This window comes from Stigmatopora argus, chromosome 7 (genome assembly GCF_051989625.1).
Source record: "Stigmatopora argus isolate UIUO_Sarg chromosome 7, RoL_Sarg_1.0, whole genome shotgun sequence".
NCBI lineage: Eukaryota > Metazoa > Chordata > Actinopteri > Syngnathiformes > Syngnathidae > Stigmatopora > Stigmatopora argus.
The window spans coordinates 16,120,627-16,148,607 of NC_135393.1; the positions used below are offsets into that span (position 1 = coordinate 16,120,627).

Consider the following 27,981-nt stretch of genomic DNA (forward strand, 5'->3'; position numbering starts at 1 on the left):
GTGTAACCAGTGTGTCACATTGACGTCCAATCTTCGGTATTAAAACTGGCAAGACTACTACATACATCATATAACCTGCTTTTGTTTTTTTTTTTACTGAAAACACACATTGGGACCCACGTTAAGAAGCTGATCAAAACTTTATTGAAGCCCTTCAGATGCTTTTTCAGTTCCGTTGGGACAGCTCATCTTTTATTTTATACCGCTGTTGCTCATGGTCTGTGCCCGACACACTCCCTTACCGGCCACTTGGAACGGCGCCCCCTTGTAGGTGGCTACACACTGGTCATCTGTGCGTAGGTCCGGCTGAATCTGCTCCCACACTTTCTTTTTAGGGTTCAGCTCTTTGTCGGGTTCACCTAGAAGCAGAAAAGATGGTTCCATTGCAGTGGCAGCACTCACAGATCTAACGACATGTTAGCATTCTTAACAATTAGTTGAAAAATTCAAAACATAAAGATACAAAGCATTTGGTGGGAGAAATGGAATATGTGTACCCTTTATAAAACCATTACTGACCCAAAACAGCTTTCTGGGAAAACAGTCTTTCCCTTAGTCCTTCCTTGGCTGCCATTGACAGCGACCATGCAGCGAATATGTCCTGATCACATTTTTCGTTATGTTTTAGGGAGGGAAAATTAGCACATCTAAAGATCTGTTTTTCTCTAAAAAATGTTTTTCTCTAAAAAATTAGTATAGTTATGTACCTTAAACATTGCAAAGAAATAATCAATTTGTTTGATATTTTAAACAAAATAAGTTGTCATCCAATGTGATGAATCAGGAAAGCTTGGTTAGGATTTTTTTTATTTTAACTTTTTTGCTTTTTGACTTCGGCAAAAGTTGTTTCAGCTGTCTAAATTTAAAAAAAAAACAACAACAACTATAGTTTAAAGGTACTGCATATGATATGATTTTATTACATCAGAGGCACAGAAAATCTCCCCGTTGGATTATTGCGACAGGATTTGAACAAAAAAAAGTTGCCATGTTGTTTCTAACAGGCCAGTCTGAAGGAAAATTCAGTAAGGAGGGAAAAAGTACCTGGAAAGCCTTGGAAAGTGATTCGATCCCCTGGCACGGCACCGCTCGGAGGATCAAGGATTTCCACCTTGTCTGGCGAACTGGCGCACATCACCATGGCTTGGGACATCACCCCTCTCATCTTGGCCGGTTTCAGGTTACACAGCAGAATTGCCATGCGGTTTTGCATCTGCACCATAACACAGTTCAACAGATTGTTACCCGTTTGTCCTGAGATTGAAGAAGGAAAAAAAAAAAGTCAAGGCCATTTACGTCATTTTTTAACCCTTAAAACGCAAGCAAAATAATGCTAGGTTTATCAATTACTGTTGTCCACATTCCCAGTATTTTGTGATGGGCAATTAAATAAGTTAGGTAAGATAATGCCAATTAATTTTTTTTTTTTTTAAATGAATAAATAAATTGAAGGAACCCCCTTGCCCAAAATCGATTATTTAAATATTATTTTGGAAAAAAATGATTTAAAGAACAAATAAAACAAGATATAATTAAAAAAAACAAAAAATAAATGATCTTTTAGTTGCACCTCATAGTGCAGAAAATACAATACAAATAGGTGTGGCCCGTGTATATTTTGCTCAGGAAATTTTTCTAGTATCCATGGAAAAAGTTACCACTGAGGTTTTTCTTATTTTTCCTTTCTTTAGAAGTGAACACGTACCTGATCCAAAGGCACATACTTGACGAGCCCGCTAACCACCGTTCTGGGTTGAGCTTCACCGACATCCACCTGCTCCACGTACAAGCTATCTGCGTCCGGATGCTTCTCCGCCGTCACAATGCGTCCCACTCGCATGTCCAGCCGAGAAACGTCCAGCTTGGTGTCGTCCTGACCAGCCGTCGCCACCTGTGGTGCCTTTTTCTCTGCGTGAATATGACAAATGTCAGCAAACAACACCTACAAAGTTATGGAAAATCTCTACGATTCAAGGCTGGAACAAATTATTGCACGTGAAATAGGGAAATCTATCTTAAGAACAACTTGAAAGTCAAGCAGGATCACGAAACGTTTTAGAGAAGCATCTGTTAGTTTTTTAATGCTGGTTTAACCAAATGTTTCGAGGGTGGATTTCTAGGAAATGTTTGTTTTGAGAGGTTTTCACTGATGAATGCAACTTCATTGATCAAAGATGGGCAGAATTTGACTGAAATGAAGAATTAATCTCATCTAATTTAGGCAAGAATGACACCGATGTCCCCTACGGGGATTTGCCTGGCGCTTTGCGTGAAAAACTAAAAAGCATTCACATGCTTAATGCTGACCCAGAGGCTCTCTGAAGATTAATGAAACTCAGCTGTGGCGTTTTTTTTTTCATAAACCTATTAGAAACGCTTAGAATGAAATAAAACCACCGCCCGTTTATGATGTGCATTTTCCATTGCGCCAAGTTCAAGCCATCAACACCTGATATGAGAAATGTGAACGTTCCGAGATAAAACGCGCGTTTTAAAAATCTGATCTACTACTTTAAAAAGAGCTGAAAGGTCATTTGTAATAACTTCAAGCAGCTCCCACACAAACTAGCAACTCCAATTAAATCCACAGCTTCCTACGTGCGACGTGACGGACATCATCGGTCGGTGTTAATGTCGTGACTTCAAAAGATTTCATTAACAATGACGATAACAAACATACTTTGTCGACAGCCCATTTTTTTCCTCGATGACGAGGTACGATAACGAGGTACACACTTGGATGACTAAAATGTGACAAGATGTTTGCCAGACGAATCACTTTTTGAAGTTTCCCACATATTTGGTCTCAATAGAGTATCAATTCAGGCCAATACTTTTTCTTAATTTATATGTAAAACGTGTGCATACTTATGAATGACTCATTGCTCATATTTTCTACATGAAAATTCATTACACTTTAGAAGTGCACTCCTATTGTGAATTTTTTTCTTAAATTAATATTAGATTTAAACTAAACTGAATTTTACTGACAAAACCTTAAAGTATTTTCATCTAAAAGACTAAGACAAAGCTTTAAAGAGCTGTCAAAAAGCACACTGGCAACCACCTTTTTTCTCCGTCTTTTTCTTAACACTCCCTTCCTCTTTGGCTGGAGGACTTTGCACGTTGGCGGCGGAGGTGGCAGAGTGCGCAGAAGAAGTGGTTTCCGATGGCGTGACCTTCACAGGATTCACGGAGACTTCCGCCGAAGGCATGGCAACATCTCGCACTACAAAAAAAGGAAGCCCACTTCACCATAATGAACTCATCGAAACTAAAACAGCTCGAAAAATGAACATTTTACATAAACCTGAAAGGTGGTCATGTTACTATTTACATAACACCAAAACTAAGAAAACAGATAAACAACCTTTACTACGGTCTTAATGGTCATTCATGAATTAACCCTTTCATGTCGAAATTATGACCCCGCCCCTTAAATATTTTTACTACATTCATAGAGAACAAGGAGTCTCAAAATGGCAGCTCAAGCCCAATTGTGGCCCATATAAGTTCCAATTAGACATCCAAGGATTCATTTTGAGAAAAAAATATAATTTAAGAGTAATTAGAATGAAATAAAAAATAGCATGATAAAAAAATGGATCGTTATGAATAAAATAAACAAATGTAATTTAGTTTGGACTGAGTGCTTTGGTGATTTTATTTATTTATTCTTTGTTTTACAAATCCTATGTGATCTCACATACATTAACTCTTTGGCTGTCATTGACGGGATTAGATGGGAATTTACCTTAACTGGCAGCGACCATTCAATCACTTTCGGGGTTAAAAGAGATTGGACGCTAGGTGTTTTCAATATCAATTTCCCTATTTTACTAACTACCACAACACCTACTCTAGGACTTGGGCTGGCAGTGAGTAGGTTAAGCTAATGGCAACTTTTAAATAGATGTCACCTGTCATCATTCCCTGTCAAACCCTCTTAATTCAAATAGATTGGACGCCTAGCACCGTCGGTGTGTTATAAACGTTGCTCCTTGTGTATTCGACTCTACCTCCCCTCCTCTTCTCTTTTTCCAACAGCTGTTTTTTCAAGTCTTCTATGTCCTGCTTCAGCTTAGCGTTTTCCACCAGCAGTTTCTTCTCCTCTCGGATGCTGGCCTGGACATCTAGGACGAAGGGAAACTCCTGTCAAAGTCCAGCGGAACCGCGCCCAGAGCTCGGAACATTTAAAAAATGGCTCTGCGATGAAATGACTGATTATGCTGTGTATTTGAAAATATTTACTGGCTTTCTCTTTGAGCAGCTGGACTTGCTGTTTGAGGTAGTCGATGATCTTGTCAGCCTCTGCAGCTCGTTGCTCCAGCCTTGCCAAGGGGTTAGGGTTCGACATTTTGAAGAAGGAGCGAGCTATAAACCTGTAAAAAGAAAGGGTTTTACCCATGTTAAGTCAAATATAGTACAGTTACAAAAACCAATGGTGGGGCGGGGGTTAAAAAGACTGGAACTGGTCTGATGTGATGCTATGAAGACAATTAATTAATAATTAATTTTGATTGTGATAGTCAAATATTATTGTCAATCATTAACCAACAAATCCCCAATGAAATGTTAACTTTATTTCTATTTTTCTGTATCTTTGTAATGGCAGCACTCTCTCACATTAAATTTTAGGTGATTGACAACAGCTGGGTTAAGATGAAAATTAAGAGGAAACATTAAAAACATTGTCCCACTAAAAATAATCGGAAATAAACTAAATAACTACCAAAAACGTGTTTTTCTGGATTTATTTTCAGAGGTAAACGTCACATTAAGGCTGAACTTTTGAGAAGTAATTTTTAAAAACAATGGAAAATGTTTGTATTTTGCAATACTCGACGACGAGCACTGCAATGCCGTTATAGCGACACCTGATGTCATTAAAAATAATTTCACTCTAAAAATAGACAACCTTATACATCTTTTGTATATTCCTTTGGAGAAATTTGTATTATTTTCACCATTTTAGTAATTCCTTTAAACGTGGTATCGCTTTATTCATTATATGTTTGAGTGTTGATTACGCAGACATCAAAGCGACCTATTCGATCTTTATTAATCTAACTACAACCTTCTTTTGGGTAAGATAAATAGTCAATAATTTATATGAGGGAATTAATGAAAATAAAAACACGTGCGATGGGAAAGGGGATATTGAATTTTAAGTAACTAGCTGTCACTATTGTCAAAGAGAGTGCCTCAAATGAGTAGATGTGACGACATTAATTCATAGATTTCTTTGCTAGTAAGTCCTTTTTTTACTAAATAAGTGTACAAAACAAAATCAGATTAAACTTACATGTAATATTGGAATTCACCTCGACACGTTTCAACGAGCAACGGGGTCGGGGTCTTTTTCCTTTCTTGCTAGCTACGTTAACTCATATTTAGAACAGGCAGATTTACAGTTGCTAAATTTGGACCCTCATTTGCGCAGATCTGTAAAACACTTGGAGGTACCACTGATATGCGATGGATGAGTACGAACGCTTCATTAAATCGTCTCTACAGTGGACTGCGAATAGATCGAAACCAAACCCAGTTAAATTACTTTGTATTCCGACATTGGGATTGAAAACAATTTTGTAAACTAGAAATTAATATATTTACTTACATCCCATAACCAGAATATGACTTAACTCGTGTGTAAGAAAAGACCAGTGCGTCGCACGAATGTGACATCACAGGTCACGTTCCCTGCATTTGTTTGACGCTAATATGTGGCTTCCTAAATGAAAGTATTGCTCATATCTGTATTTTCCTTGTTTGGATGTTAGTCAAACCTCATCACTGTGAAGTGCGAGTACAGACACGTTGCGCAGGTAAAGTATTCGTTTTATATTACTTTTGCTTTCTCTCTGGAAATCGACATTTTGACTGATGTGCCGAGTACGTTGACTGCAGCACTAATATGCGCTATCCTAGTCGAATAGTTCTCAAAATATAATCATCTTTATACATAATACACAAAATCAGCACCACGGGTTACATGGCATTTTGACGGATGTGCTAAATGAGTAACGCAGGACTGATTTGCACAAGACGATTGGAATAGTTTACAAAAATAACTGATGTGTTAAATGGGTGACGTAGGACTGAAGTGATTTATACTAGTGGAATAGTCTACAAAAATAAAGCTATGAGGGTTAAATTTTCCCATTGATACGACACAAAATGCCACTGCTTATACCTGGATGCTGATAATGCAGGATGCAGCCCCTTAAGGATGCCCAGCTGGGTGCATTCACATTCTTCGCCTCAGCACTCCCCCATGATGTGTGTGGCAGCAATGGCCTCCCCCTGACCCCCAACTCCATCAAAATCCTGGGACGTTTCCAGATCCTGAAGACCCTCACTCATCCCAGACTCTGCCAGTATGTGGACATTTCCCGAGGAAAGCACGGTACACATTCTTATTACCATTATTGAAAAGGACATTACTGGTTATATAGTGTCTTCACGTTCTTCATTTCTTGCCGCAGAACGTCTCATCGTCGTTGCAGAACACTACGAGAAGAGTCTTAGTGATTTCCAAAGACTGGGACAGAAAGTCAGGTGATTACGCATATTGGCGTTTATGGTGGCGTAATGAGTTTGTGATCCGTATGTGTTTTTTTTAGCCCAGAAAGAGTTCTGCAGATCGCCTACGAGGTCCTGGAAGGTCTGGCTTTCATGAATAAACATGGAATGGTGCACAGGGCCCTTAATCTGAACAATGTGCTTCTAGACTGCAAGGTAAAATGATGGAATAGCGAATGTGGGGATTTTGTGAGCTCACGTCACTGTCAGCTATATTTCTTTGTAGGGCAACGTCAAGCTGGCAAAGTGTGGGCTCTATCACATGACTGATCACGGCGCTGATGTCGACTTTCCAATCGGGTACAAAGTTTTTTTTTCCTCATCTTTATAAAAAATAAATAAATGAATAAAAAAATTAAAAAAACACTGGATTTTTGACAGTGACCATCTAAAACGGCTACCTCAGGGGAGTATGAGAAGTTCCAATATTGGGCAACTAAAATATATTGTAATTACGTATAGGAGTCTATAGAGGACACTAAAGGACAAGTGAAAATTGAAATTCCACAGCTTTTTATCACGATATTACCTTAACCAGAGTGCAAAAACAGTCAATAACAGTCAACCTGTTTCTAATCGGTGCAATTGCGAATCCCTAATTCACCATAGTAATGAAAAAAACAATTCAGTGAAAAGATTCCTACAAGAAAGGCATTCCCATTTCCACTATCAACAACCACCTTGTGATGTTATTGCGCAACTTGCAAAGAGGAAGGATATCTTTTACTAGTGAAAAGATGTCATAAAAGATTCCACAACAGTTTTTTGAATAGATGGCTTCAAATTTACAATACACAAAACCTGTGCCTCCTAAAGAGGTTTTTACAATTAAAGAATGCACACTTATTACCGCATTAGTCTATTTTTGGATCATTCGTTGACAGTAAATACTTGGACAATTAATCAAATTGTGCATTCTTTACAGCTACCCATCATACCTTGCTCCAGAAGTGATTGCACAGGGTTCTTTTCACCCTAGTGACCCCTATTACGATGAAGCTCCACGGCCATCCGGGCCCAAAACCGACGTGTGGTCCCTCGGCGTTCTGCTGTTTGAACTTTGTGCTGTAAGAATTTTACATGCAAGCTTACATTGAAGTCGTTTTTTTTAAATCTTGACCTCCATTTTGTTGTTTTTCAATGGATCAGGGTCGACGTTTGCTGCACAACATCGAAATCAGTGAGAGGCTGAAGTTTATTCTTACTCTGGGTGAGTCCGTCTTTGAGGAAGAATTCATGCATGGTCGCCAGAGATCTATTAAGGTTGTCTTTCCTTTTTAGGGTGCATGGATGACATTGTCACAGTTCTCGCTGAAGAACACGGCTGCCTGGAAATGATTAAGGTAGTCCTCAGATCTTGTGGTTTTCAGACCAGAACATTTACCAAAAGGATTTTTAAATTGAAATGTTTTTTTTCTTCCTTAAAAACAATGAAAGTAGAAATATGCAGGTGTATTGATACAGGGATAGGCGGCTAATTTGATTTAACTAAGAGCTCAAAAGGGATTGGATGGATGGCTACCGTTGTCGGTGGCAGAAAATGGGTTGATTCATTTAAAAAATAAATAAATAGGAAACACTAAGATGGTTTTTAGTGTTTCCTTAGAAGTACCGTATTTTGCTGTTCAATACCCCCCCCCCCCATTTAATATACCCAGGTATATTAAACGGCAGGGGTATATTAAATGGCGCACAAACAGGAAGGTACGATCCACTACGCACTCTTTATGCCGTGAGGGAGTGCAGCAACGTTTTGCAGACTAAAACTACTTAGGTTAAAACTACTTACTGCTGAATAAAGTCTGACTTGGAATTTTAATAAACTTAAGTATCTATAATTATGACCCCATGAACACCATACAAATCTTGCCAAAAAAAAGCTGAGTTTCCATTTAATATACACGGTATATTAAACGGTAGGGGTATATTAAATGGCGCACAAACGGAAGGCTCAAAAAAGCAAAAATCATTTAATATACCCGGGTTTATTAAACGGCAAAATACGGTACCTAGAATATCACTTTGAGCATTTTTAAACCTATTTTTTTGCAATAAACTGCCATTATTTTGCATGCTACATTTTTACCAATTCTGTGGTTGTAAAGTTAGTTTTTTTGTAATTGATATTTAATTGTATTGCTCATATTGGACCAAGCAACCAATGATCTTCCAGTCTTTTTAGTTCCTTTCAATTATACTACAATTGTACTCCTAGCTTTCCGCTTAAATTTGAAAAACCTTCAAGTTGATTTCCAAACTATGCTTTCAACAAATAAACAGCAGTAATTTGAATTATATAATCTTTTTAACAGGAGTTGCCCGAGACGGTTTTGGAGTTGCTGCGAAAATGCTTGACCTTCCTACCTTCCAAACGGTCAGCTTTTACCCATTTTTCCATGAGGAAAACAGTTGCACAATCTTATAAAAAGATGCATTACAGTCACTCACTCACTTCTGAAATTCAAATAAAACAGCCCGAGTCCTGCCGAGCTTTTGGGGGACGCCGTGTTCGATGGCGTGTCGTGCCTTTACACGCCCTTCCGGAAACCCGTGAGTCTCTTCTCGTCCTCCCTACGCTGCGCGCATCTGGAGCTCCCCGAAGACATCGGCGACCTTTGCAAAGGTCGGTTTCAAATGCGCACTTGACATTTTACCTGCAAGCAAATCAACAACGCCAATCCAATATCTCTCTCTCCCAGACAAAAGCGAACATAATTTCATTCGAATTTTAGATGTTGACTTCTCATTTAGAAGAAACATTAATTTGCACTGTATTTTACGGACTATAAGTCGCACTTTTTTTTTTAAACATCTCCTTATGGATATTTTGGCATGTGCGATTTCAGGTAAAAAACAAACAAACACTAAACAACATTTATTTTGTTTCGTTTCTGGTTCTCTCAGATGAAGACGACGACTATCTCTCCGAGCGGGCCATCAACGAGGTGTACCACCTGTGGTGCCTTGCAGGGGGCGACCTTGAGAAGGAGCTGACCAATAAGGAAATCATCCAGTCCAAACCTCCCATCTGCACACTGCCAAAGTACTGGTCACAAATGTGCTTGTTCGTGAACCCACGGTTCATCTATCTTCTCAAATCTCCCCATTTCTTGTTCTTATGTAGTTTTATCTTGGAGGACGGAGAATCATTCGGCCAGGGCAGGGATCGCAGTTTCCTATTGGACGACACCACAGTGACGCTTTCTCTCTGCCAGCTCCGGAATGTAAGCCCGTAGTGGATTAGTTAAATTTCTATGAAAACATTAGTCTTTTTATGAGAAGTTTCCGAAGTTCAACTCTCTACAGTTGACTGTAAAGGCCAAGAGCAAACGTGACCGGACGATTCGCCGAAAAACGTTTCACCGACGGACGTTTGGCCGACGGACAGTTCGCCGAACGGACGTTTTGCCGAAACGCTCGCCCTGCCCCCGGATCGTGTGTGTACATGTTTTTCAACCTCAGCCCGCGGGCCATATACGGCCCGTTACAGATAACATTCATTTAGGAATAACAAGTGCATGTACTGCCCCCCGCTGGACATATTTCTAATTAAAAGTATGGGCCGAGGTTGAAAAACATGTACACACACGATCCGGGGGCGGGGCGAGCGTTTCGGCAAAACGTCCGTTCGGCGAACTGTCCGTCAGCCAAACGTCCGTCGGCGAAACGTCTTTCAGCGAATCGTCCGAGTACCAAGAGCAAATATTAATAGATTGATTTATTCCACTGGTAATGATGATCATTCGTCCTTCTGCAGAGACTCAAGGACGTCGCAGGTGAAGCCTATTTCCCTCTGCTAGAAGACGGGTGAGTAGACCTTGATTTTCTCTTTTACACCATTCCCACGTGGGTGTAGAGTTATAAAAGAATACCTCTACCTCCTCCACAATCAATCACACACATAAATGCATTTTTTTTATTTTGATGACCAAGGCCACCACACAAACACTCCCTATTTTTTTTCATCTGCCAGACGTTCAAATCTGACGCCGTCCAACAGCGCCAACGAGCTGTCGGCCACCGTCAAGCTGCCACTCATCATCCGCGAGAGAGACACGGAATACCAACTCCTGCGCGTGATCCTCTTTGATAGGCTGCTCAAGGTCGCTCGCTTCAACGAGAATATACGCTCTTTGCTCGTTGCTAAAAAATTTTTTTTAATGTTTTTTAGGCTTATCCTTACAAGAAGAACTCAGTCTATAAAGAAGCCAGGGTTGACATTCCACCGCTTGTGCGTGGACTAGCCTGGGCTGCTCTGCTGGGTATTGAGGTACAAAACTCATTTTTAACAGTAGAGATTAACCATATCTGCTCTAAAAATTAACTACCGAATTTTCTCGCATATACGCCGTATTGTCGCCCAAAACAATGAATGAATAAAAATTGAATAGAGGCTGCGGCTTATATGCGCACAAATTAGACCTGACACTGCAAGGTGACAAAGACGAAACCCCATAAGGCATCACAATAAAACAGATAAAACACTAAAAAACATTCATTTTGACGTCTATGAATGAAATTCAAGAAAAAAAATAAACCGTAACTTGGATAAAACGTGAAAAAACTCACTCGGGGCGCTGGAAAACTAGACCGCTACGATCACACTTCCTGGTTGTACTGCTCACCTGTCTTCCTTTTTGACTTTGTCTACGTGCAGGCAACACCCTTTAGGAATGTGCAATCCAGCAGACGATCCTTTCGATTCATACAGTATCTCAGAAATACCACGTATAATGATTTTTCATAAGATTTTCCCTTCAAAGTAACATGTTTGTCCTCCCTATTAAAAAACCATGAGGATGGAGGTGAAAAGTGTGAAACAGGGGGCGTCTTATACGAGAGAAATTGTAAAATTCCACGATTTTAAGGCAATTTTAAGGGTGCGGCTTATACTCGGGTGCGGCTTATACTCGGGTGCGGCTTATACTCGGGTGTAGCTTATACGTGGATGCGGCTTATACGTGGATGCGGCTAATATGTGAGAAAATACCGTATTCAGTCTCATTTTTATGAACTACCACAGTACCCTCTGAGAGCTCCTAGTTCAAATGGATTTGACGTCTCGATGTCAATGGCAGTGAATAAGGTAATATATTTATCTTGTATAGGGGGACATTCAAGCCAAGTATGAAAGTACCGACAAGGACACGCCCATTCCAACGGACAGACAGGTAATAGAAAGTATTCGATCAATTGGAGTAAAAAATTACTCCGATAATAGAAATATTGATTTATCTTGATGAGCCTAAAAGTCCAAATGTACAGGGTGAAACATACATGGCTGCATCAATGACTTATTTTTTAATGCTGATTATCTTTTGGAAATTGCCACATGCAGCTATGGAGCCACCGCTGCAAATTCATTGGACGTTTATACGCAACAATCAATGCAAATATTTGGGTTGACAGATCGAAGTGGACATCCCACGCTGTCACCAGTACGACGAGCTGCTGTCCTCGCCGCAGGGTCACACCAAGTTCAGGAGGGTCTTGAAAGCCTGGGTGGTCTCTCATCCTGATCTGGTCTACTGGCAGGGTCAGTCCAAACATGCATCACCATTTTTTTATCATGATCCCAATTGTGCCTGATCTGTAATACGTAGTTTCCCACAAGGGGGATGTCTTGTTTCATTTCTGTCTTAGAGATACATAAAGAGGACTTTCAGTGCAAAGCATTACTTTCCCTGCTGTTTATCCTAATTAATTACTGGTAAATAATGTAGAATTTAATTTTGGAAATGTTCTTTTCTTGTTTGAATGAGACTTTTTGACTTTAACTTTTGGTCTCAATTTTTGAAAGAAAGTAGTCCAATGTCTTTTATAAATGATCAATTAAAAAAAACCTAAATTACATTTGTATTAAAATTTGATTTTATCAAACATTTTGAATAAATATATATCAAGAAAAAAAACTTTAAAACCAACATTAGTGACACAAAAACTGTAAATGACTTTTACGTTTTTTTAAATTCAATATATTTTATTTTAATTTTCTTTTTTCTTTCTTTCATTTTTTTTATTGATAACATCTTTGGAATCACCCCCTTTTTTAATGTTCCTATCAATTTACGAGCTCATGTTTAATCATTAAGTGTGCTGAAAGAACTATAATCTGGTTCCATTTGAACCCAAATGACTTAAACAAACTCCCATTTTGTCAATAACTTATTCCGATTGCATTTAAATGAAACGTCAAATTGTTTTATCGACAATATAAGAAATATGCTCATTTATTTCCCATGTTCTCTTTTAGGTTTGGATTCCCTTTGCGCCCCATTTCTTTACTTAAACTTTAACAACGAAGGTATGAAATAGCAAATTGCTGCCCTTTGGGTCTAGTTTTCAACTTTATGTTGTTTAAAATCTTCGTTTGCTTTCACAGCTTTGGCATACGCTTGCATGTCGGCCTTCATCCCAAAATACCTCTACAACTTTTTCCTGAAAGACAACTCCCACGTCATCCAAGGTAAGATGGAGAAAAATGATCAGTCGCGGTTACGATGCCACCGTTATGATTTAGCCGTTGTTTTGTCCGCGCCGACCTATTGAGAAAACAAAATAATTCTCTCCAAACGGTCGCGCTTGAAAAGAGAATTATCCGTTTCTGCAGCCAGCTGCTCAGTGTTTATTTCCTTTATTTTTATTTTTACCCCCGTGTCGTTCCAAAGCTGCGGAAAAAAAGGACATTTAAATCTTTTAATGGATTCCTGCAGCCGTGCCGTGTCATGCGGCAGCAGGGAAATAAATGAAACGGCGTTAAAAACGAGTCCTGTGTGGCTGATAAAAAGCTATAAACTGGACTATTATCTTCCCCCGCCACTTTTAGGTGGTCCAGGGAGTAAGCTTCATCTTTATCTGTCCTATCAGTGGTCGTTTCTTGATAATAAAAATGTATGACTTTCCCGCCAACATTGTGTAGACAAATGATAAATCCAAGGTTAAGCAACAAAATAATATTCCCTGTGACAATCTCCTCCCGACCAAATGTATTGATACATCTTTCTTCGAGTAGTTGGAGCCGCAGTTCTCCCTTTCTTGCCAAGACATTTTGGACAATTTAAGGCTTCCAGCTGTGTGGGAAAAGACTAGCAAAGACCCTTTTCCGTTCCCACGCGCACAAATGAAAGTGTATCAGGCGTGCTTTAAGTTTGATGTGGAAGAACTCCAAGTGTAAAATGATTTCATTTTTATAAACGTAGGCTACAAAGACCAAGAAATGCTGGAAAGGTTGCCATCTTGTGACTAACCAGTGATCTCTTGCGCATTGTGAGGTTTAAAAGTGTTTAGATAAAAAGTGGAAATACATTTTTTTTATAACAATACTCGAGTATAGATAATTGAACATGTACCAGTGGATAAAATTATGGAAATGTACTCAAATCTATGACTGGTGCCTAGTGCATTCTCTATAATGGGGTTGAGTCTCCATCAGTTATAAATATATAAATACTATAACATACCTGTCAATCTCGGCCAATTGCTCCCTTTATTAATGATTGCAATTCCCCTTATTAAGTGATTAAAAAAAATTACAAATGCAATACGGAACATATTTACTCACATAGGGCGCACTTAAAAGTCTAAAATTTTCTCCAAAGTGGACGGGGCGCCCAATCATTCGGTGCGCCTTGTGTATGCACTAAATTCAAGATCCTGTAGATGTCGCTGTATGATGATGACAGCTTGACTGTCTGGGTACATTGCTTGCTGACGCGCTATATTTTTATAGTAAAAAGGGTGGAAGTGACTAACAAGCGTGCGCATATCATGCGTAAAGCATGATAATATTAGCAGTTGACGATGACGTTTTCGTCTGCTACCAGTGACCGAGAAGATCCAGATTAGAGCCCAAATGGGGAAAACCAGATTGGTTTTACAAAAAAATTTACTTAAAAAAACAAAAACAAAAACAAAAACAATTTGAAATGATCAAAAATGTAAAAAAAAAAATACAGGAAAAACCTATAAGTTGACAGGTATGCTTTAATAATGACTCATAACAATTAATATCTTTTTTTAAATTTACTGTATCATAAAATCTTTTTATTATCACTAGTCATTTTATTAGTCATTTTAGCCATATTTAAAAAAAACTATTTTGGGTCATGTAGTCCACAATATTTACATTTGGTTTACGCACTTGTAAATTGTAATTACTAGCTGTATATCATTAATCATTATTGTATTTTTTTCATTATTAGAATATCCTTTTTTTAAATTAAAAATAACATAACTCAATGTAGTGTTTCCTAAATTAAATGAATGCAATTGAAATGAATAGCTTATGGCCCGCAGTAATATATTTTTTGTTAAGTATTCAACTCATTGCCTGCCATTGATAACACTTGATGTCCAATCCATTTGGACTGGGAGGCATGGCGGCATTCATCTTGGATGTAATAACAGTCAATGCAAATAATAATAATATTTAAATGAGCTGTGGGCAACTTTCCTGTACTGGAAAAGATGAACATTTTTGAAAATTGTAACACCTTCTTGGCCGTATTTCAGAGTACCTGACCGTTTTCTCCCAAATGATCGCCTTCCACGACCCCGAGCTCAGCAACCACCTCAACGAAATCGGCTTCATTCCCGACGTAAGAATATATACAGTCACGTGCATCTCCACATTTAGCATTTAGTACATTAGCTCCTCTTTTCAGATTCATTGAATATAGTACTCGCTAAAAAAAATCGGATCACATAAAACATTAGATTACAACTTTATTTCATCCTGTATTCGGCAAATTTCCTTGGTTACAGTAGCAAGACAGACACACAAGACATTGTAGACCTAGGTAAAAAAAACTGGAGCCACACACAGGAAATCCACAAGGTAGGTACCTTCTGCAAACTGAGATTGACATCTGGCTTTTCTTGAATTTTCTCACAAATTATGCCTAAACCTTCTCTATGGGGAATTTTTTTTTTTAATATTGTCCAAGCGTAATCATGTTGGAATGCCTGACATCAATCCAAGTCATTAGATTGAGAGGACCATGTATCACAATTTCCTTTTTGAACTTCATCCAATGTTCAAGCCAGCACAACACATGAATTTGAGCATTCAATAGAAATATGCATGAAACACTTGGAGTGTTTTATTTTATTTTGGGAAGGCTTTATTGATTTAAGACAGAATATGGAGAATTACATGTATAATGAAAATGTGTACGTTAAGGCTGTGTCATTTCACACCATCTCCAATGTTAGCAGTGCATTTATGGTGCCGATTTGAATTTTGAAATGTGGCGGTAGTGAGGCTGCAGTGGGGATGACGTCAAATGTTTTGGGAAAACTGGGAGAAGCTTGCAGAAAACGAATGTCAGCCTTCTGATTCAATCACACTGCTTTCTTTTTTTTTTAAATATATACATTTATTCATGTAAAACATATAATAATTTCAACATGTTGCCAGGTTTTGACCCTTCTTGACTAGCTTTATCTACCACAGATGCTGTAGGCTGAACTTGAGCTTTATGTGTGGGCCATACTTAATGACATTTTCATCATTTCCTATCAACCAATAAAAACAGGGCATTTGAATCTCAGTTGGGCCATAGATTGGATGCCATGTGTTAAATCCTATGAACAAAAAACTAGTGCTTTAGCAGTCATAACCATAGCGTATTTATTTTTTTAATTCATTTTATTTGCAGTCATTTTGTTTTTATTAAAGTTAAAATAATGTATAGTAAAGAAATGTATTCATAAAATCACATTTAACTGGCAGTCTAAGAATGTGAATGCCAGGTCTTTGAATTTTTATTTTTTAAACAAAAATAGTCAGTCACTTGCCCTATAAACAGATAAGAGCACCAATCGGAATTGCTTATAAGAAAAGCTGAATTTGTCTTGAAGTCATTCCAGGTGACCAGAATGAACACACCTGTTACCCACAAATAAATAAACCCGAGGGTAATCAATAAACCGCTGTGGCGTGCAAGAAAGACGTCCTCACCAATAAATCCCGAGGCCAAAAAAGGGGAGCGTTTATAATGTGTTTCCATGGGTTTAATTCAGGTCGTTTTCCCATTCGGCCGCATTTCCCGAGCCTCCCGGGAACGCCATTTACGCCGTCACTAATCCAATCTGGCCCTCCCGCCGCTTGAAAACGAGGCTGCGGCCGGCGGCGGCGACGGCGCGGGACGACGGCGCTCCCCTCGGCACACCCACCCTCAATTAGCTGTCAACAGAGTGGACGAGATAAGCGCCGTGCCGAGCGATAACCCCCCTCCCGCTACACCTGGCAGGTGTGTGTAGAGGCGCTTCATTAAGGCCCCGCTGGGCTTCACCGTGTATTCATGCAGTCTAATTTAGCATTTATAAGAGTCTTAGGGGGTGGAATTGTGGCATTGGGAGATTACAAATGGGTATAATGAGATGAATTGGGATTCCTAATCAAAGTCAGCAGTTTTTCCCTCCTGCTTTGCTGTCTGTTCCTTCAGGGCTTGCCGTGTTAAGTCTTTGACTGAAGCCCATTTCATTATGCTCATTTCAGCACATGGAAGAGAACAAATGCCGTTTTATCTAACTCATGTTTTTTTTTCTTTCCTCCCACGTCTGCAGCTTTATGCCATTCCTTGGTTCCTCACCATGTTCACACGTGAGTAACTATCACGTCTCGCATGCCCCTTTTACGTAAAGAACCTGATTAACAGTGCATTATTTGGGTCGGGCTGGAATTTTCTCATGTTAAAGTTTATACAGGAGAACTTTGAAGAGAATAATCAGACAGTCATATTAGTAGAGTAGATAGTTATTGTATGCCTAACATTAATAATAATAATAATCAAAATCAATACACAGCTGCGTATAATGTAATTGGTGGTGGTACTCCACAAAGTGCGTTTTCCCAGTAAAAAAAAACATAAATAAGTAATATAAAAATATAAAGAGTCACATCCTGGCAAGGTAAATTCTAAAATATTGCACAATCTAAGACACATGTCAAAGTGGCGGCCCGGGGGCCAAATCTGGCCCGCCGAATCATTTTATGTGGCCCGGGAAAGTAAATCATAAGTGCCGACTTTCTGTTTCAGGATCAAATTAAATTGAAGAGTATAGATGTATGTTACATTTCCTGATTTTCCCCCTTTTAAATCAATAATTGTAATTTTTAATCATTTTTTTCTGTGTTTTTAGTTCAAAAATCCTTTTGTAAAATCTAAAAATATATTTAAAAAAAGCTAAAATAAACATTTGTTTTAGATCTATAAAAAACTAAATATTCAGTGCTTTTAATCCAGTTCTTTTAATCCATTTATTTAAAAAAGGGTTCGGCCCACGTGAAATCAAGTTGACGTTAAAGCGGCCCGCGAACCAACCCGAGTCTGACACCCTTGATCTAAGATATTGCCCATTGTTATTGCACACCCCGGATTAAAGACAATGTAGCAAATATAAAACAAACTTTGAAACCAAAATATAGTCTTCCCTCGATTATCACGACTTCACTTATTGCGAATTCACTTCTTCATGATCTTTTTTTATGCTATTAGTTCTGAAACTTTGTTTTTAAGTTCGTAAAGATGTAAAAATCCATGTCTAATCCACACTAACCGTGGTATTCGAGGGATTCCTGTACATGTGTTTTTCAGAAATCCTGTGCGAGGTTGTAAATATATTTTTAAATTATTTTTTCTTTAATTCACCTTTTTTTATACATGTGAAGGTGCATGGCATTTCAAATATATATTTTTAAATGTTGTTTTTGTCTAAAGCCATTAGTGGCCTTTATTTCGTTAGTTTTTACAGGGTTTTTTGTTGGGTGTGTGCAAAAGTGGGTTTTTAAAACCGAAAAAAAATAGTTTCTTTATTTCCTTGCATTGGTGCGAGTGCTCGTAGCTCTTCAAAGCAAATAAAAAAAATAAAACAATCTTGGATTCAGGTGACAAACTGTAGTTATTCCAAACCATTAAAAAAACAACCTCATTTCAAAAACATTCTTCTTTATAATTGATAGTGAACAAAGCCATCTGTAGGCACTAGAAATCTTCTACCAAGCCTGAAAATGTCAGAAGCTCCATTGGGGATACATTAATTTTATATTTTCTTGACCTTTATCCAATCTACTGATTAAGTCATAAAATCTTTTGGATGACTTAAGCCACTAAAGCAGATGAGTTAAATGTTTTGGAGCCCCTGGCAATGGGGGTGGCTCGAATTCCTAAATGTTAAATATCCGGGATATTATTTGGAGAGCTAGTTTGATTTAAAAAAAATAAAAAATAAAAATGACTAGAAGGCTGTCACTGTAAAATTTCTGTTAAAATGTGACCCTGTATGAGAAGCACATTCTACTGTGGGGAAAAGGAGTTTGAAATGACCTTACCTCCTTCTCATCCACCTGAGGCAGCGTCTCCTGCTCTGACTGCTAATGTCCACCTCCTGAGCATCAACTAGTTTTCAGGGTCATCTTCTGCTCACACACCTCTATATATATATTTATATATACTCACGCAGACCCCCAGCCCCCTCAATACCTTTGTGTACCCACAGAGGATCCAAAAAGGATGCGAAAATAAAAAATAAAAATCCAATCATGTTCAATATTTTTGCAAACATGAAACCTCCCACGGGCAAATATACCAGTTCTTTTTTTGGTTTGTCATTTTTTTCTTTCCTCCCCCAAACACAAGCTCACTTCAGCCAATGTATAATTCAAAAATGCAAATGATCCCTTTTTATGTATCAAGTGTTTTCATTGTGACCCAATCCTGTTGTCTCGCTTAGATTTTTTTTCCCCTCAATTCTGTATATGTGACCGCCTTTGCAGATGTGTTCCCGCTGCATAAGATCTTCCACTTGTGGGACACTTTGCTGCTGGGGAACTCGTCATTCCCGCTATGCATCGGCATGGCGATATTGCAGCAACTCAGGGACCGCCTCCTCGCCAACGGCTTCAACGAGTGCATCCTGCTCTTCTCTGACCTGCCAGGTGACCATTGCAATACAATACTTGATTCAAAAAATGCATTATTTAAAAAACAAAACAAAGTGAACATGCATCAGAAACAACAAGAAAACCTGGCACTTTTATTTCCATACATTTCCTGCCTCAACAGGATCGAGCAGAAAATATTGTCATACTTCTTATTCTTCTCTGTAGTCATTTAAAAAGGCTGTCTTTTTTTAGTTAAATGATTGCCCTATAGAGGGTTAAGTCAAGATAACTAATTAAACTCAACAAGTGCTGGCATTCTGCCTCCTTGAAACCCTCCTCCTTATCTGCATGTGTTTGTGTGGAAATTAAATGCAAACAGTCTGCCTCCAGCAACAAACACTCCCGCTAATCTCGCGCCAGGCCGTACCCATATCCGCAGCAGGTCTCCAAGGTGAACAGCCTCTGGCGTGTTAGAGCAAGGCGGGTAAGGGAAGTCGGCAAGTCAGATCCGTAACTTCGGGACAAGGATTGGCTCTAAGGGCTGGGTCGGTCGGGCTGTGGTGCGAAGCGGGGCTGGGCTCGAGCCGCGGCTGGGAGAGCTGCCTCCCTTGCCCCCGAAACTGGCTCCATCCCGAGCCGGCGGCGGAAACTGTGGAGTGTGGAAGGGCGTTGTAAGCGCGGATAACATGTCCTGTCTGCGGGGAGGATCGGTGCGTTCGCACCGTGGTGTGTCCTGGTGCATTGGTATGCGGCTATTATACACAGTCACTTGGCTCATTGACAAAACGGACACAAGCCACTGTGACTCCGGCACTGACTCCCACACTGACTCCCACACTGACTCCCACACTGACTCCCACACTGACTCCCACACTGACTCCCACACTGACTCCCACACTGACTCCCACACTGACTCCCACACTGACTCCTCCTCTGTCTTATCATCTGGCCAAAGCTGGTCTCCTTACCCATTGACAACACTAAATCTCACAAAGCAAATACTGGGGGCGGCTTTCTCAAGTTTTCTCGTTGTTTACTACCAAACCAAGACCACAAGTGAAACTAGCAGTAGCCTTCAGGATTTGCAGTGAACACTCTCCCTGACCCCAGCACAAACTTATTACTTCAGCAAAACCCCTGTCACAACAGCTAGCGTAGTTGTTGCTACTTATTGCCTGAAAGGGGAGAAATAGTTTCCTTATGTCCTATTTTTGTAGGCCACCAAAATGCTCTGTAGCGTGAGTGCATTTCTATACAAGCGCAAAGCACGCTGCGCGGGTTCAAGACCACTGTAGTGAAACTCTAGTGCTAGCCTGACACTTGAGGTCAATCAATCTCATTTTCTTTCAGCCTGTCGCCTACGAGAGATTTGACCTGTGAGTCTCTCGTGTAGCATTGATTTTCAATGTAGCAGAGAGCAATTTCCTGATGATGCAGCACCATTTGCGGACCATTAATATCTGTCTCGGCTCGTAGTGTTGTGTTCAATGCTCTGAGCGAGTCTGGTGCCCCAATCTCCTATTTCAACCTAAAATATTTCCGGTCGCCAGAAATGATCCCACTTACGTGATGCTATTTCAAGATTAGCTTTCCAACGACAGCTACCACAACGCTGTTTACTTCAGGTTCCTTTGTAGTATGAAATGTATTTGTGTTCCTTGTGTGCTCCTGGACTAGAAGTGACGTCAAAACCTCTGAGTTTAACCGCACTGCCTCCGAATGTAAGCGCAGGTCGCGTTTGGCACATAAGAACAGATTTTGTTGCTGGCAATGACATTTTGATGGACAAAAAAGGACATCTCCAGTTATTAATGTACATATGACGATGCGTCAAACGCAGAATTCGCAAATCTTCAGTTCGTTTGGGGTTTGTCAAAATCTTTATTCTTCTTGCCAAAGTGTGTGTTTGAATGGATAGTTAGTTAGTAAGCAGAGATAATAACAGTTTGATTTAAGTTGTCCTACGTTATTTTTTATTTTTTTTACATTTTATGTCAATTTTGCGTCAATTGCATTCACTCCGGGAAAATCTCCGGAAATGGGACCAGGGTACTCCTGAAATGGGGTTGGCAGCTCTGATTTAGTAAGCCTTAGTCACACTGTTCGCATTTACGGTGTATAGGAGTAAAATGGACGGAGTGGAATTAGTCAGCAGATAATATTGTTTTCAAGGTAATATGGGGCTACAAGTTGTGGAAATTCCTCAGAATTCAGCAATTGTCAAGCCCAATTCCTAGGAAGACTGGGATTCAAGTATAAATCAAATACTATCCTCCACAAATACAGTACAAAAACCAATTCTTCATAAACCACCGTATTTTCAATTGAATACACCACCAAGACCAGATATTCAATGTACAAAATGGTCAACGGTTTTGTACATAATACCTATATAATTTTAATTACTAGCTGTACATCATTAATCATTATTGTATTTTTTCATTATTAGAATATCCTTTTTTTAAATTAATTTCGTCTGCTACCAGTGACCGAGACGATCCAGATTAGAGCCGAAATAGGTAAAACCAAATTGGTTTTACAAAAAAATGTACTATAAAAATGTCATAAAATCTTTTTATTATCACTAGTCATTTTATTAGTCATTTTAGCCATGTTAAAAAAAATCTTTTGCGTCATGTAGTCCACAATACATATTAACCTTTGGTTTACGCCCTTGTAAATGTTAATTACCTCTCTGTACATCATTAATCATTATTGTACTTTTTCATTATTAGAATATCCTTTTTTTAAATTAAAATACCATACTCAATGTAGTGTTTCTTAAACTAAATGAATGCAATTGAAATTAATACAACATCTCTGAGCTTATGGCCCGCAGTAATATATTTTTTTTAAGTATTCAACTCATTGCCTGCCATTGATAACACTCAATGTCCAATCCATTTGGACCGGGAGGCTTGGCAGCATTCAGCTTGGACGTAATAACAGTCAATGCAAATAATAATAATATTTAAATGAGCTGCGGGCAACTTTCCTGAACTGCAAAAGATGAACAATTTTGAAAATTGTAACCCCTTCTTCTTGGCCGTATTTCAGAGTACCTGACCGCAAATTCTTCTTAAGCCACCATATTTTTAATTGAATACACCACCAAGACCAGATATACAATTGACACAATGGTGAACATTGTCATACATAATACATATTCTCTCATTTGGAATTTGTCGCCTGGAACACACCCAAAAAAAAGATGTCTCAAGGCCAATAAATGAGTAAATGAATAAATTGGACAATGCTCGAAAAAGACCTGTTGGGATTTTTCACAGATGAAGTGGCAAAAGTAAACTAGTAAAATGGTAAAAAAATAAAGAAAATAAATAATTTAAAAAAAAACTAACTAGTAAACTACAGAAGATTCGTAGTATTTGGCAGCTCTAGTATTATATGATATAATTGTACATAGATATATGAGAGAAATAAAAAGTCGAAGCGCTAAAAATACTACAGTTGTAAGGAATTTTATCGATTTATACATGTTGTTTCCATGCAGAAATTGACATAGAACGCTGCGTCCGGGAATCCATCAACTTCTTCTTCCGGACACCAAAAAGCGCCACCTACAGACAACACGCGCAACCACCCAAGGCCACGGCCGACAACGGCTATGGAAAAACCGCAACGTACTACTCGTCCGACTACCAAGATTTTCCCAAAACGGACCTAGTGAGTAAAAAATACAATTTAAAAAAGCACTTAGGAAAATATCTACTTTAGCCTGATGTTGATGTTGGAAACGCCTTTGGGATTTTTGTTTTAAATGGCGGATTATGAAATAATATGCTGTTGATTTCACTGGATTTGGAAATAATTGAGTATTCCAGTAGAAATCCATTTTTCTTCTCAGTTGCCAACAAGAAGCAACATGCAAACTTTCCACCCTCTGAAATTTTGAGTCACTTCACAAAATTTAACCGAAAATCAACAATTCATCTGTAATTTACAAGTGTTTTCATTTTAGAAACGGTTCTAAAATGAAATATTTCGCTTTTTTCGGTGTTGCGTGTTCTAAAAACAAGGTTCACAATACAGTGGTACCTCTACATACGAGCAAATAATTATCTCTAGAAACGAGAAAAATTTCGAGATGCAAGAAAGCCAGGTGGCCAAGACATGAGAGGCTGTTTATCATTGTAGCGCATTGTTTTTTGCCGCATCTCTTTCGTGTATAACAGATATCTACGATCTATTATTTTTCGGTGTTTTTTTTTCGTCACTCAGCGCGAATGACGGAGCGATCGCTAATAAGAGCAGTATAGTATATAACTTCTCGTTGGCTGCTCATAAGAACATCAGGGGCACTGGCTCTCTCCCCCGCAACACCTTGTGTAATATCTCTGGTCGCAACTACCTTTTTGTAACGTCTCTGCGAGCACTGAGTGGAGGGTTGCAGTTTTTCTGTGTTTTTTCGCCCCCCTTAGCCTGTTAGCTCCCGTTAGCGGAGCGATCGCTATTTCAAGACTACTTCCCGTTGGCAAGTGGTCGTGCGTTATCCTATTGTGAGGACATTTGTGTGCATCATTTTCGGAATATTTTGAAGGGAATACAACAGCAAACAGCCCATCGATAGCGAACGTGAGGGTGGAGGCGTGGCAAACAGCTAACCCGGAGAATAAAGGTAAAGAAAATGAAAACTAAATTAGAATTCAGTTTTGTGTAAAGTTACATTAAACGTATGTTTGAGTGTCTGTATATATTAATCCAAGTTAATTTAAATTTGTTTGTTCTGTTACGAGTGCGTTGCCGTGGAATAGACCCCCCCACCGCCTCCCTGTATGTCGCTGTCTCTACCCTCCGCGAAATCCATCTAATTTTAGTTCTATTAAACACATTTTATTAAAATTAAACCACTAGTTATGTGTTACTTTGTTAATAGATGGCACATTTTTTCCAATCCATTATCCTGTTTTTGGTGTTTTTTTCAGAGGGTTGGAACGAATTAATTAGTTTTTAGTTCATTTCAATGGGAAACGTTCGTTCGAGTTACGAGAATATCGACATACGAGCTCAGTCCCGGAACGAAGAGGTACCACTGTATTAGAGCAGGTTTGCATTTTGGAAAGGCAAAAATGCATTTTTTTAATCTGATTGTTTTAATATTAGGAATTTAGATTTTGACATATATTGCGGAAATGGAAGTTTACACACCGTGACCGTCCCTTTAAATCAAGAAAGGCACTATTTGGCAACATTGTGAAAAGAGGCAAATGATGTCATTGCCGCTTTACCAAAAGTAACACGTTTGACAAAAAACGTAGTGTAGCATTAAAATGTCCTTTTTTGCCCCGCCCCGTATTTCAAAAACTAAATTACGTTAACATTATGTACATTAAAAAACAATCACATTTGAGGACTGTTGTAACTGTGGGACATTTTTGCCCCATGTAAAATATGAATTACGTTTTAGGCATTACCTGATCATACGACACACTTGCAAAATTGTTGCTTAACTTGTCTTTTGTCGACAACATCGCCACGGTTCCGCTGTGTCCTTCGCATGTTGACAATATCCGAGATGCTAGTTTCTTCCTTAGCTCTTGCTTTTTAAACACAATTTTACATTTCAGCAAAAGAGACGTCAACGCTGCCACGTAAGATGTTAAAAATGGGTTTTATCTTGAAGCAACATTTTTTTTTTCCATCATTGAGCGTTTCGGTTGGCGCTCAAGCTGGCGTAGGGATCGAAAGATTGCCATGGTTCGCATTTAATACACGTGCATCCAGTGAATTGGATTTCTCTCGCAGTCTCGTGATCCTCTGGTACTTGTGGACCTGAAAGCCGAAGTGTCGCCTCGCATCTCGGCAGAGGATTTCATCAGCCTCTGCGAGATGTCCGACGCCGCAAATAACTCCACCAAAGGCAACAGGCCGACGATTATCGCCGTGGACATTCGCAGTGCAGAGGAGTATCCTTACCATGTAAAAAGTGCCTTTCTTGAGCAATCTCTTGACATATATTTCATTTTATTTATTGTTTCGTAACATTTTTTTACTTCTAATCCTTCTCATTATCTTTGCACTTTTGTAAAATGGTTTCAACTATTCATCCAGTTAGTTCAATCTAATCTGTTTCATTTCATTCACTTTAGGAGTTTCAGGAGGTATCTGTAGTAGTATTATATTTCACGAACTATAAGAAAAACATAATTCTTAGTTTGACGGGGTGTCCGACTTATACTCAGGTCTGACTTGGCTATGTTTAATTGGATTGGATAACTTTATTCATCCCGTATTCGGGAAATTTCATTGTGACAGTAGCAAGAAAAGGCATAGTTATAAGTTAGACAGTACAGTCGCAAAGGCCGCACAACAACAAAGCAAAAGCAAAAAGTACAAAGCAAATCAAAGTATAAATGGAAAATGGAAACAAAAACTGAAACCACACACAGGAAGTCTTCCACAAGATGGGGAACTTCTGCAGACTGTGACCGAGGTAGAAAATATGCAGAGTCACTCTTCCAAGCTTATCCGCACAGTTCCTCAGTAGTCTGGAGCTGAAGACAACAGGTAAGCGCCGACAGCTCTTCCATCTTATCCCACGATGGAATGGTTGGTCAGAAGCGTTGCTTCTTCTCCCGGCACTTTTGTCCAGCTCTAGATGTACATATTGAAATGTTTTTGTTTGACGGGGTGTCCGACTTATACTCAGGTGTGACTTGGCTATGTTTAGATGTATGTACATATTGAAATGTTTTCTGCTTGTCCGTGTTTGTTTTTTGCCACGAACTCCATTGATATTCAACTCCCGACTCGTACACCGATAAAACAATGAACATTGTAAAGGTATTTATTTGTGTATTCTTTAACCGCCCGACCGCCAGCTTCAACAGAGGCCACATGTCCGGCAGCGTCAACATTCCATTCAGTACGGCGTTCGGCGCGGACAACGAGGCGCTGCAGTGTCCGGCATCGGGAAGCCTCCAGGCATACAAAGGACGGATCGTTGTCATCATCGGCCACGCTGTGAAAAGTGCTTCAGTGGTAAGAACAATCAAACTAATTAGGAATGTGTTTTTATACACACAATTCTTGGCAAGAAAGATGTGTATTTTCTTTTTTAACGTCCCATTTCCTCATAGTACTACCCCTTAGAAGTACCGTATTTTCTCGCATATAGGCCATATTTGTAAGTTTAAAAAAAGACAATCAAGGGTACGGATTATATGTGCACACATTAGACTTGACATGCATGAAACTGCAAGGTGACAAAAACAAAACGCCTTAACGCAAGACAATGCGGCCGATTCGGTCATTTATTTCAAAATAGAGAAAAGATAAATGCTAGACAACATTTATTTTGACATCTAAGAATGAAATTCAAGAAAAAAATAACCGTATCATGCATAAAATGTGAAAAACTCACTTACTTATGCCTGCCATTGCTCGCCCAGGGTGCCGCTATCTTACCTTTTACCGGTAGTTAAACGTGCTCTGACATCCCAATAGTGATTGAGGGTCTTGCGGTCAAGCATTAAAATATTAGGCTTGATACCTGCGTAATGTGTATCTCATGCTATTATTGCACCCAGAGACTTAGTGAAAACTAGACCGCTACGAAGACACTTCCTGGTTGTACTGCTCACGTGACTTCCTTTTTTAATTTGTCTACATGCCGGCAACACCCTTTAGGAATGTGCAATCCATCAATTGATTTATACAAAATCTCAGAAATACCATGTGCGATGATTTCTCTTAAGATTTTCCCTTCAAAGTAACACATTTGTACTCCCTATTAAAACCATCAATATGGAGGTGAAAATCGTGAATCGGGGGCGTCTTTTATGAGAGAAATCGTAAAATTCAATGATTTTAAGGCAATTTTAAGGGTGCGGCTTATATGCGGAAGCGGCTAATATGCGAGAAAATACGGTAGTACACTTCCTGGATCATTATGACAAGATTACATTCTTTGTGGGCATCTTGCTTTCATCAGTTTCAGTCAGTCTAGTTTAATGTGCTCTCGCAATGTATGTTGAAGACATTTTTTATTTTACTTCCTAGTTTGCTGCACACCTTGTGAAGGTGAAATTCCCACGGGTTTGCATACTGGATGGAGGCATCAACAAGCTGAAGCCCACTGGACTATTAACTGTTCCTTCCCCTCAAATATGACCCAAGTGGTTAGTCCATTGAAAAAGCCTGGATATTCTTCTCTTTTTTTTTTTTAAGATACGCTACTCGGCTACAAAATATTGAACCATCTGGTCAGGACTAATCGAACTGTTGCCAGTCTGGAACACACAGCGTAAGCAAAGAGAAATATTTCTGCTTCTCGTGTTTAAAATGGAGCCAAATACACATTCAGTCGCATTGGCCAAGCGATACACGATAAAACGTGTTGTTAGGAATTCCAGATTTTAACAAACAGGCTGCTGATGTTTTACCCCAGAAAACGTTGTGCATGTTTCCAATCTCCACACCCATAACGCACTGTCGCTTTCACCTTAAAACCGATAAAAAAAAATTCCTCACACTGTTTCCACTGAAAAAAT

At 39.1% G+C, this 27,981-nt stretch overlaps 2 protein-coding genes across 3 annotated transcripts; one reads left to right on the plus strand and one right to left on the minus strand.

The window, feature by feature from the left end:
* Positions 1-121: 121 nt before the first annotated feature.
* On the minus strand, positions 122-5,750 carry aimp1a (aminoacyl tRNA synthetase complex interacting multifunctional protein 1a). 2 transcript variants are annotated; one of them, XM_077604412.1, is made up of 7 exons: positions 5,621-5,750; positions 4,252-4,382; positions 4,020-4,133; positions 3,068-3,229; positions 1,706-1,908; positions 1,045-1,213; positions 122-359 (listed from the first exon to the last, which is right to left on the minus strand). In XM_077604412.1, exons 1-7 carry the CDS (start codon positions 5,686-5,688, stop codon positions 193-195), a joined length of 1,014 nt encoding a protein of 337 aa, XP_077460538.1. In that variant the 5' UTR covers positions 5,689-5,750; the 3' UTR covers positions 122-192. The 2 variants fall into 2 exon arrangements, with proteins under 2 accessions (XP_077460538.1, XP_077460539.1); XM_077604413.1 differs by lacking the exon at positions 5,621-5,750 and adding an exon at positions 5,306-5,569.
* Positions 5,503-27,967, plus strand: tbck (TBC1 domain containing kinase). The gene is made up of 26 exons (XM_077604408.1): positions 5,503-5,828; positions 6,216-6,409; positions 6,489-6,561; positions 6,627-6,741; positions 6,812-6,885; positions 7,511-7,652; positions 7,735-7,795; positions 7,867-7,928; positions 8,898-8,959; positions 9,060-9,208; positions 9,490-9,628; positions 9,710-9,809; positions 10,343-10,392; positions 10,559-10,688; positions 10,757-10,855; positions 11,694-11,756; positions 11,995-12,121; positions 12,839-12,889; positions 12,968-13,051; positions 15,097-15,182; positions 17,155-17,191; positions 19,364-19,525; positions 22,983-23,155; positions 25,235-25,395; positions 26,311-26,470; positions 27,491-27,967. The coding sequence occupies exons 2-26, from the start codon at positions 6,217-6,219 to the stop codon at positions 27,599-27,601; spliced, it is 2,664 nt and encodes an 887-aa protein (XP_077460534.1). The 5' UTR covers positions 5,503-5,828; position 6,216; the 3' UTR covers positions 27,602-27,967.
* Positions 27,968-27,981: the final 14 nt, after the last annotated feature.

Coding starts and splice junctions, on each gene's coding strand:
- tbck (XM_077604408.1), top strand. CDS start 6,217: ATGCAGCCCCTTAAGGATGCCCAGCTGGGTGCATTCACATTCTTCGCC. Junction 6,886..7,510: donor GATGTCGACTTTCCAATCGG/GTACAAAGTTTT, acceptor CATTCTTTACAG/CTACCCATCATACCTTGCTC. Junction 10,856..11,693: donor CTGCTCTGCTGGGTATTGAG/GTACAAAACTCA, acceptor TATCTTGTATAG/GGGGACATTCAAGCCAAGTA.
- aimp1a (XM_077604412.1), bottom strand. CDS start 5,688: ATGTCACATTCGTGCGACGCACTGGTCTTTTCTTACACACGAGTTAAG. Junction 4,383..5,620: donor TCATATTCTGGTTATGGGAT/GTAAGTAAATAT, acceptor TTCTTTTTACAG/GTTTATAGCTCGCTCCTTCT. Junction 1,909..3,067: donor GAAAAAGACGGAGAAAAAAG/GTGGTTGCCAGT, acceptor ATATTCACGCAG/AGAAAAAGGCACCACAGGTG.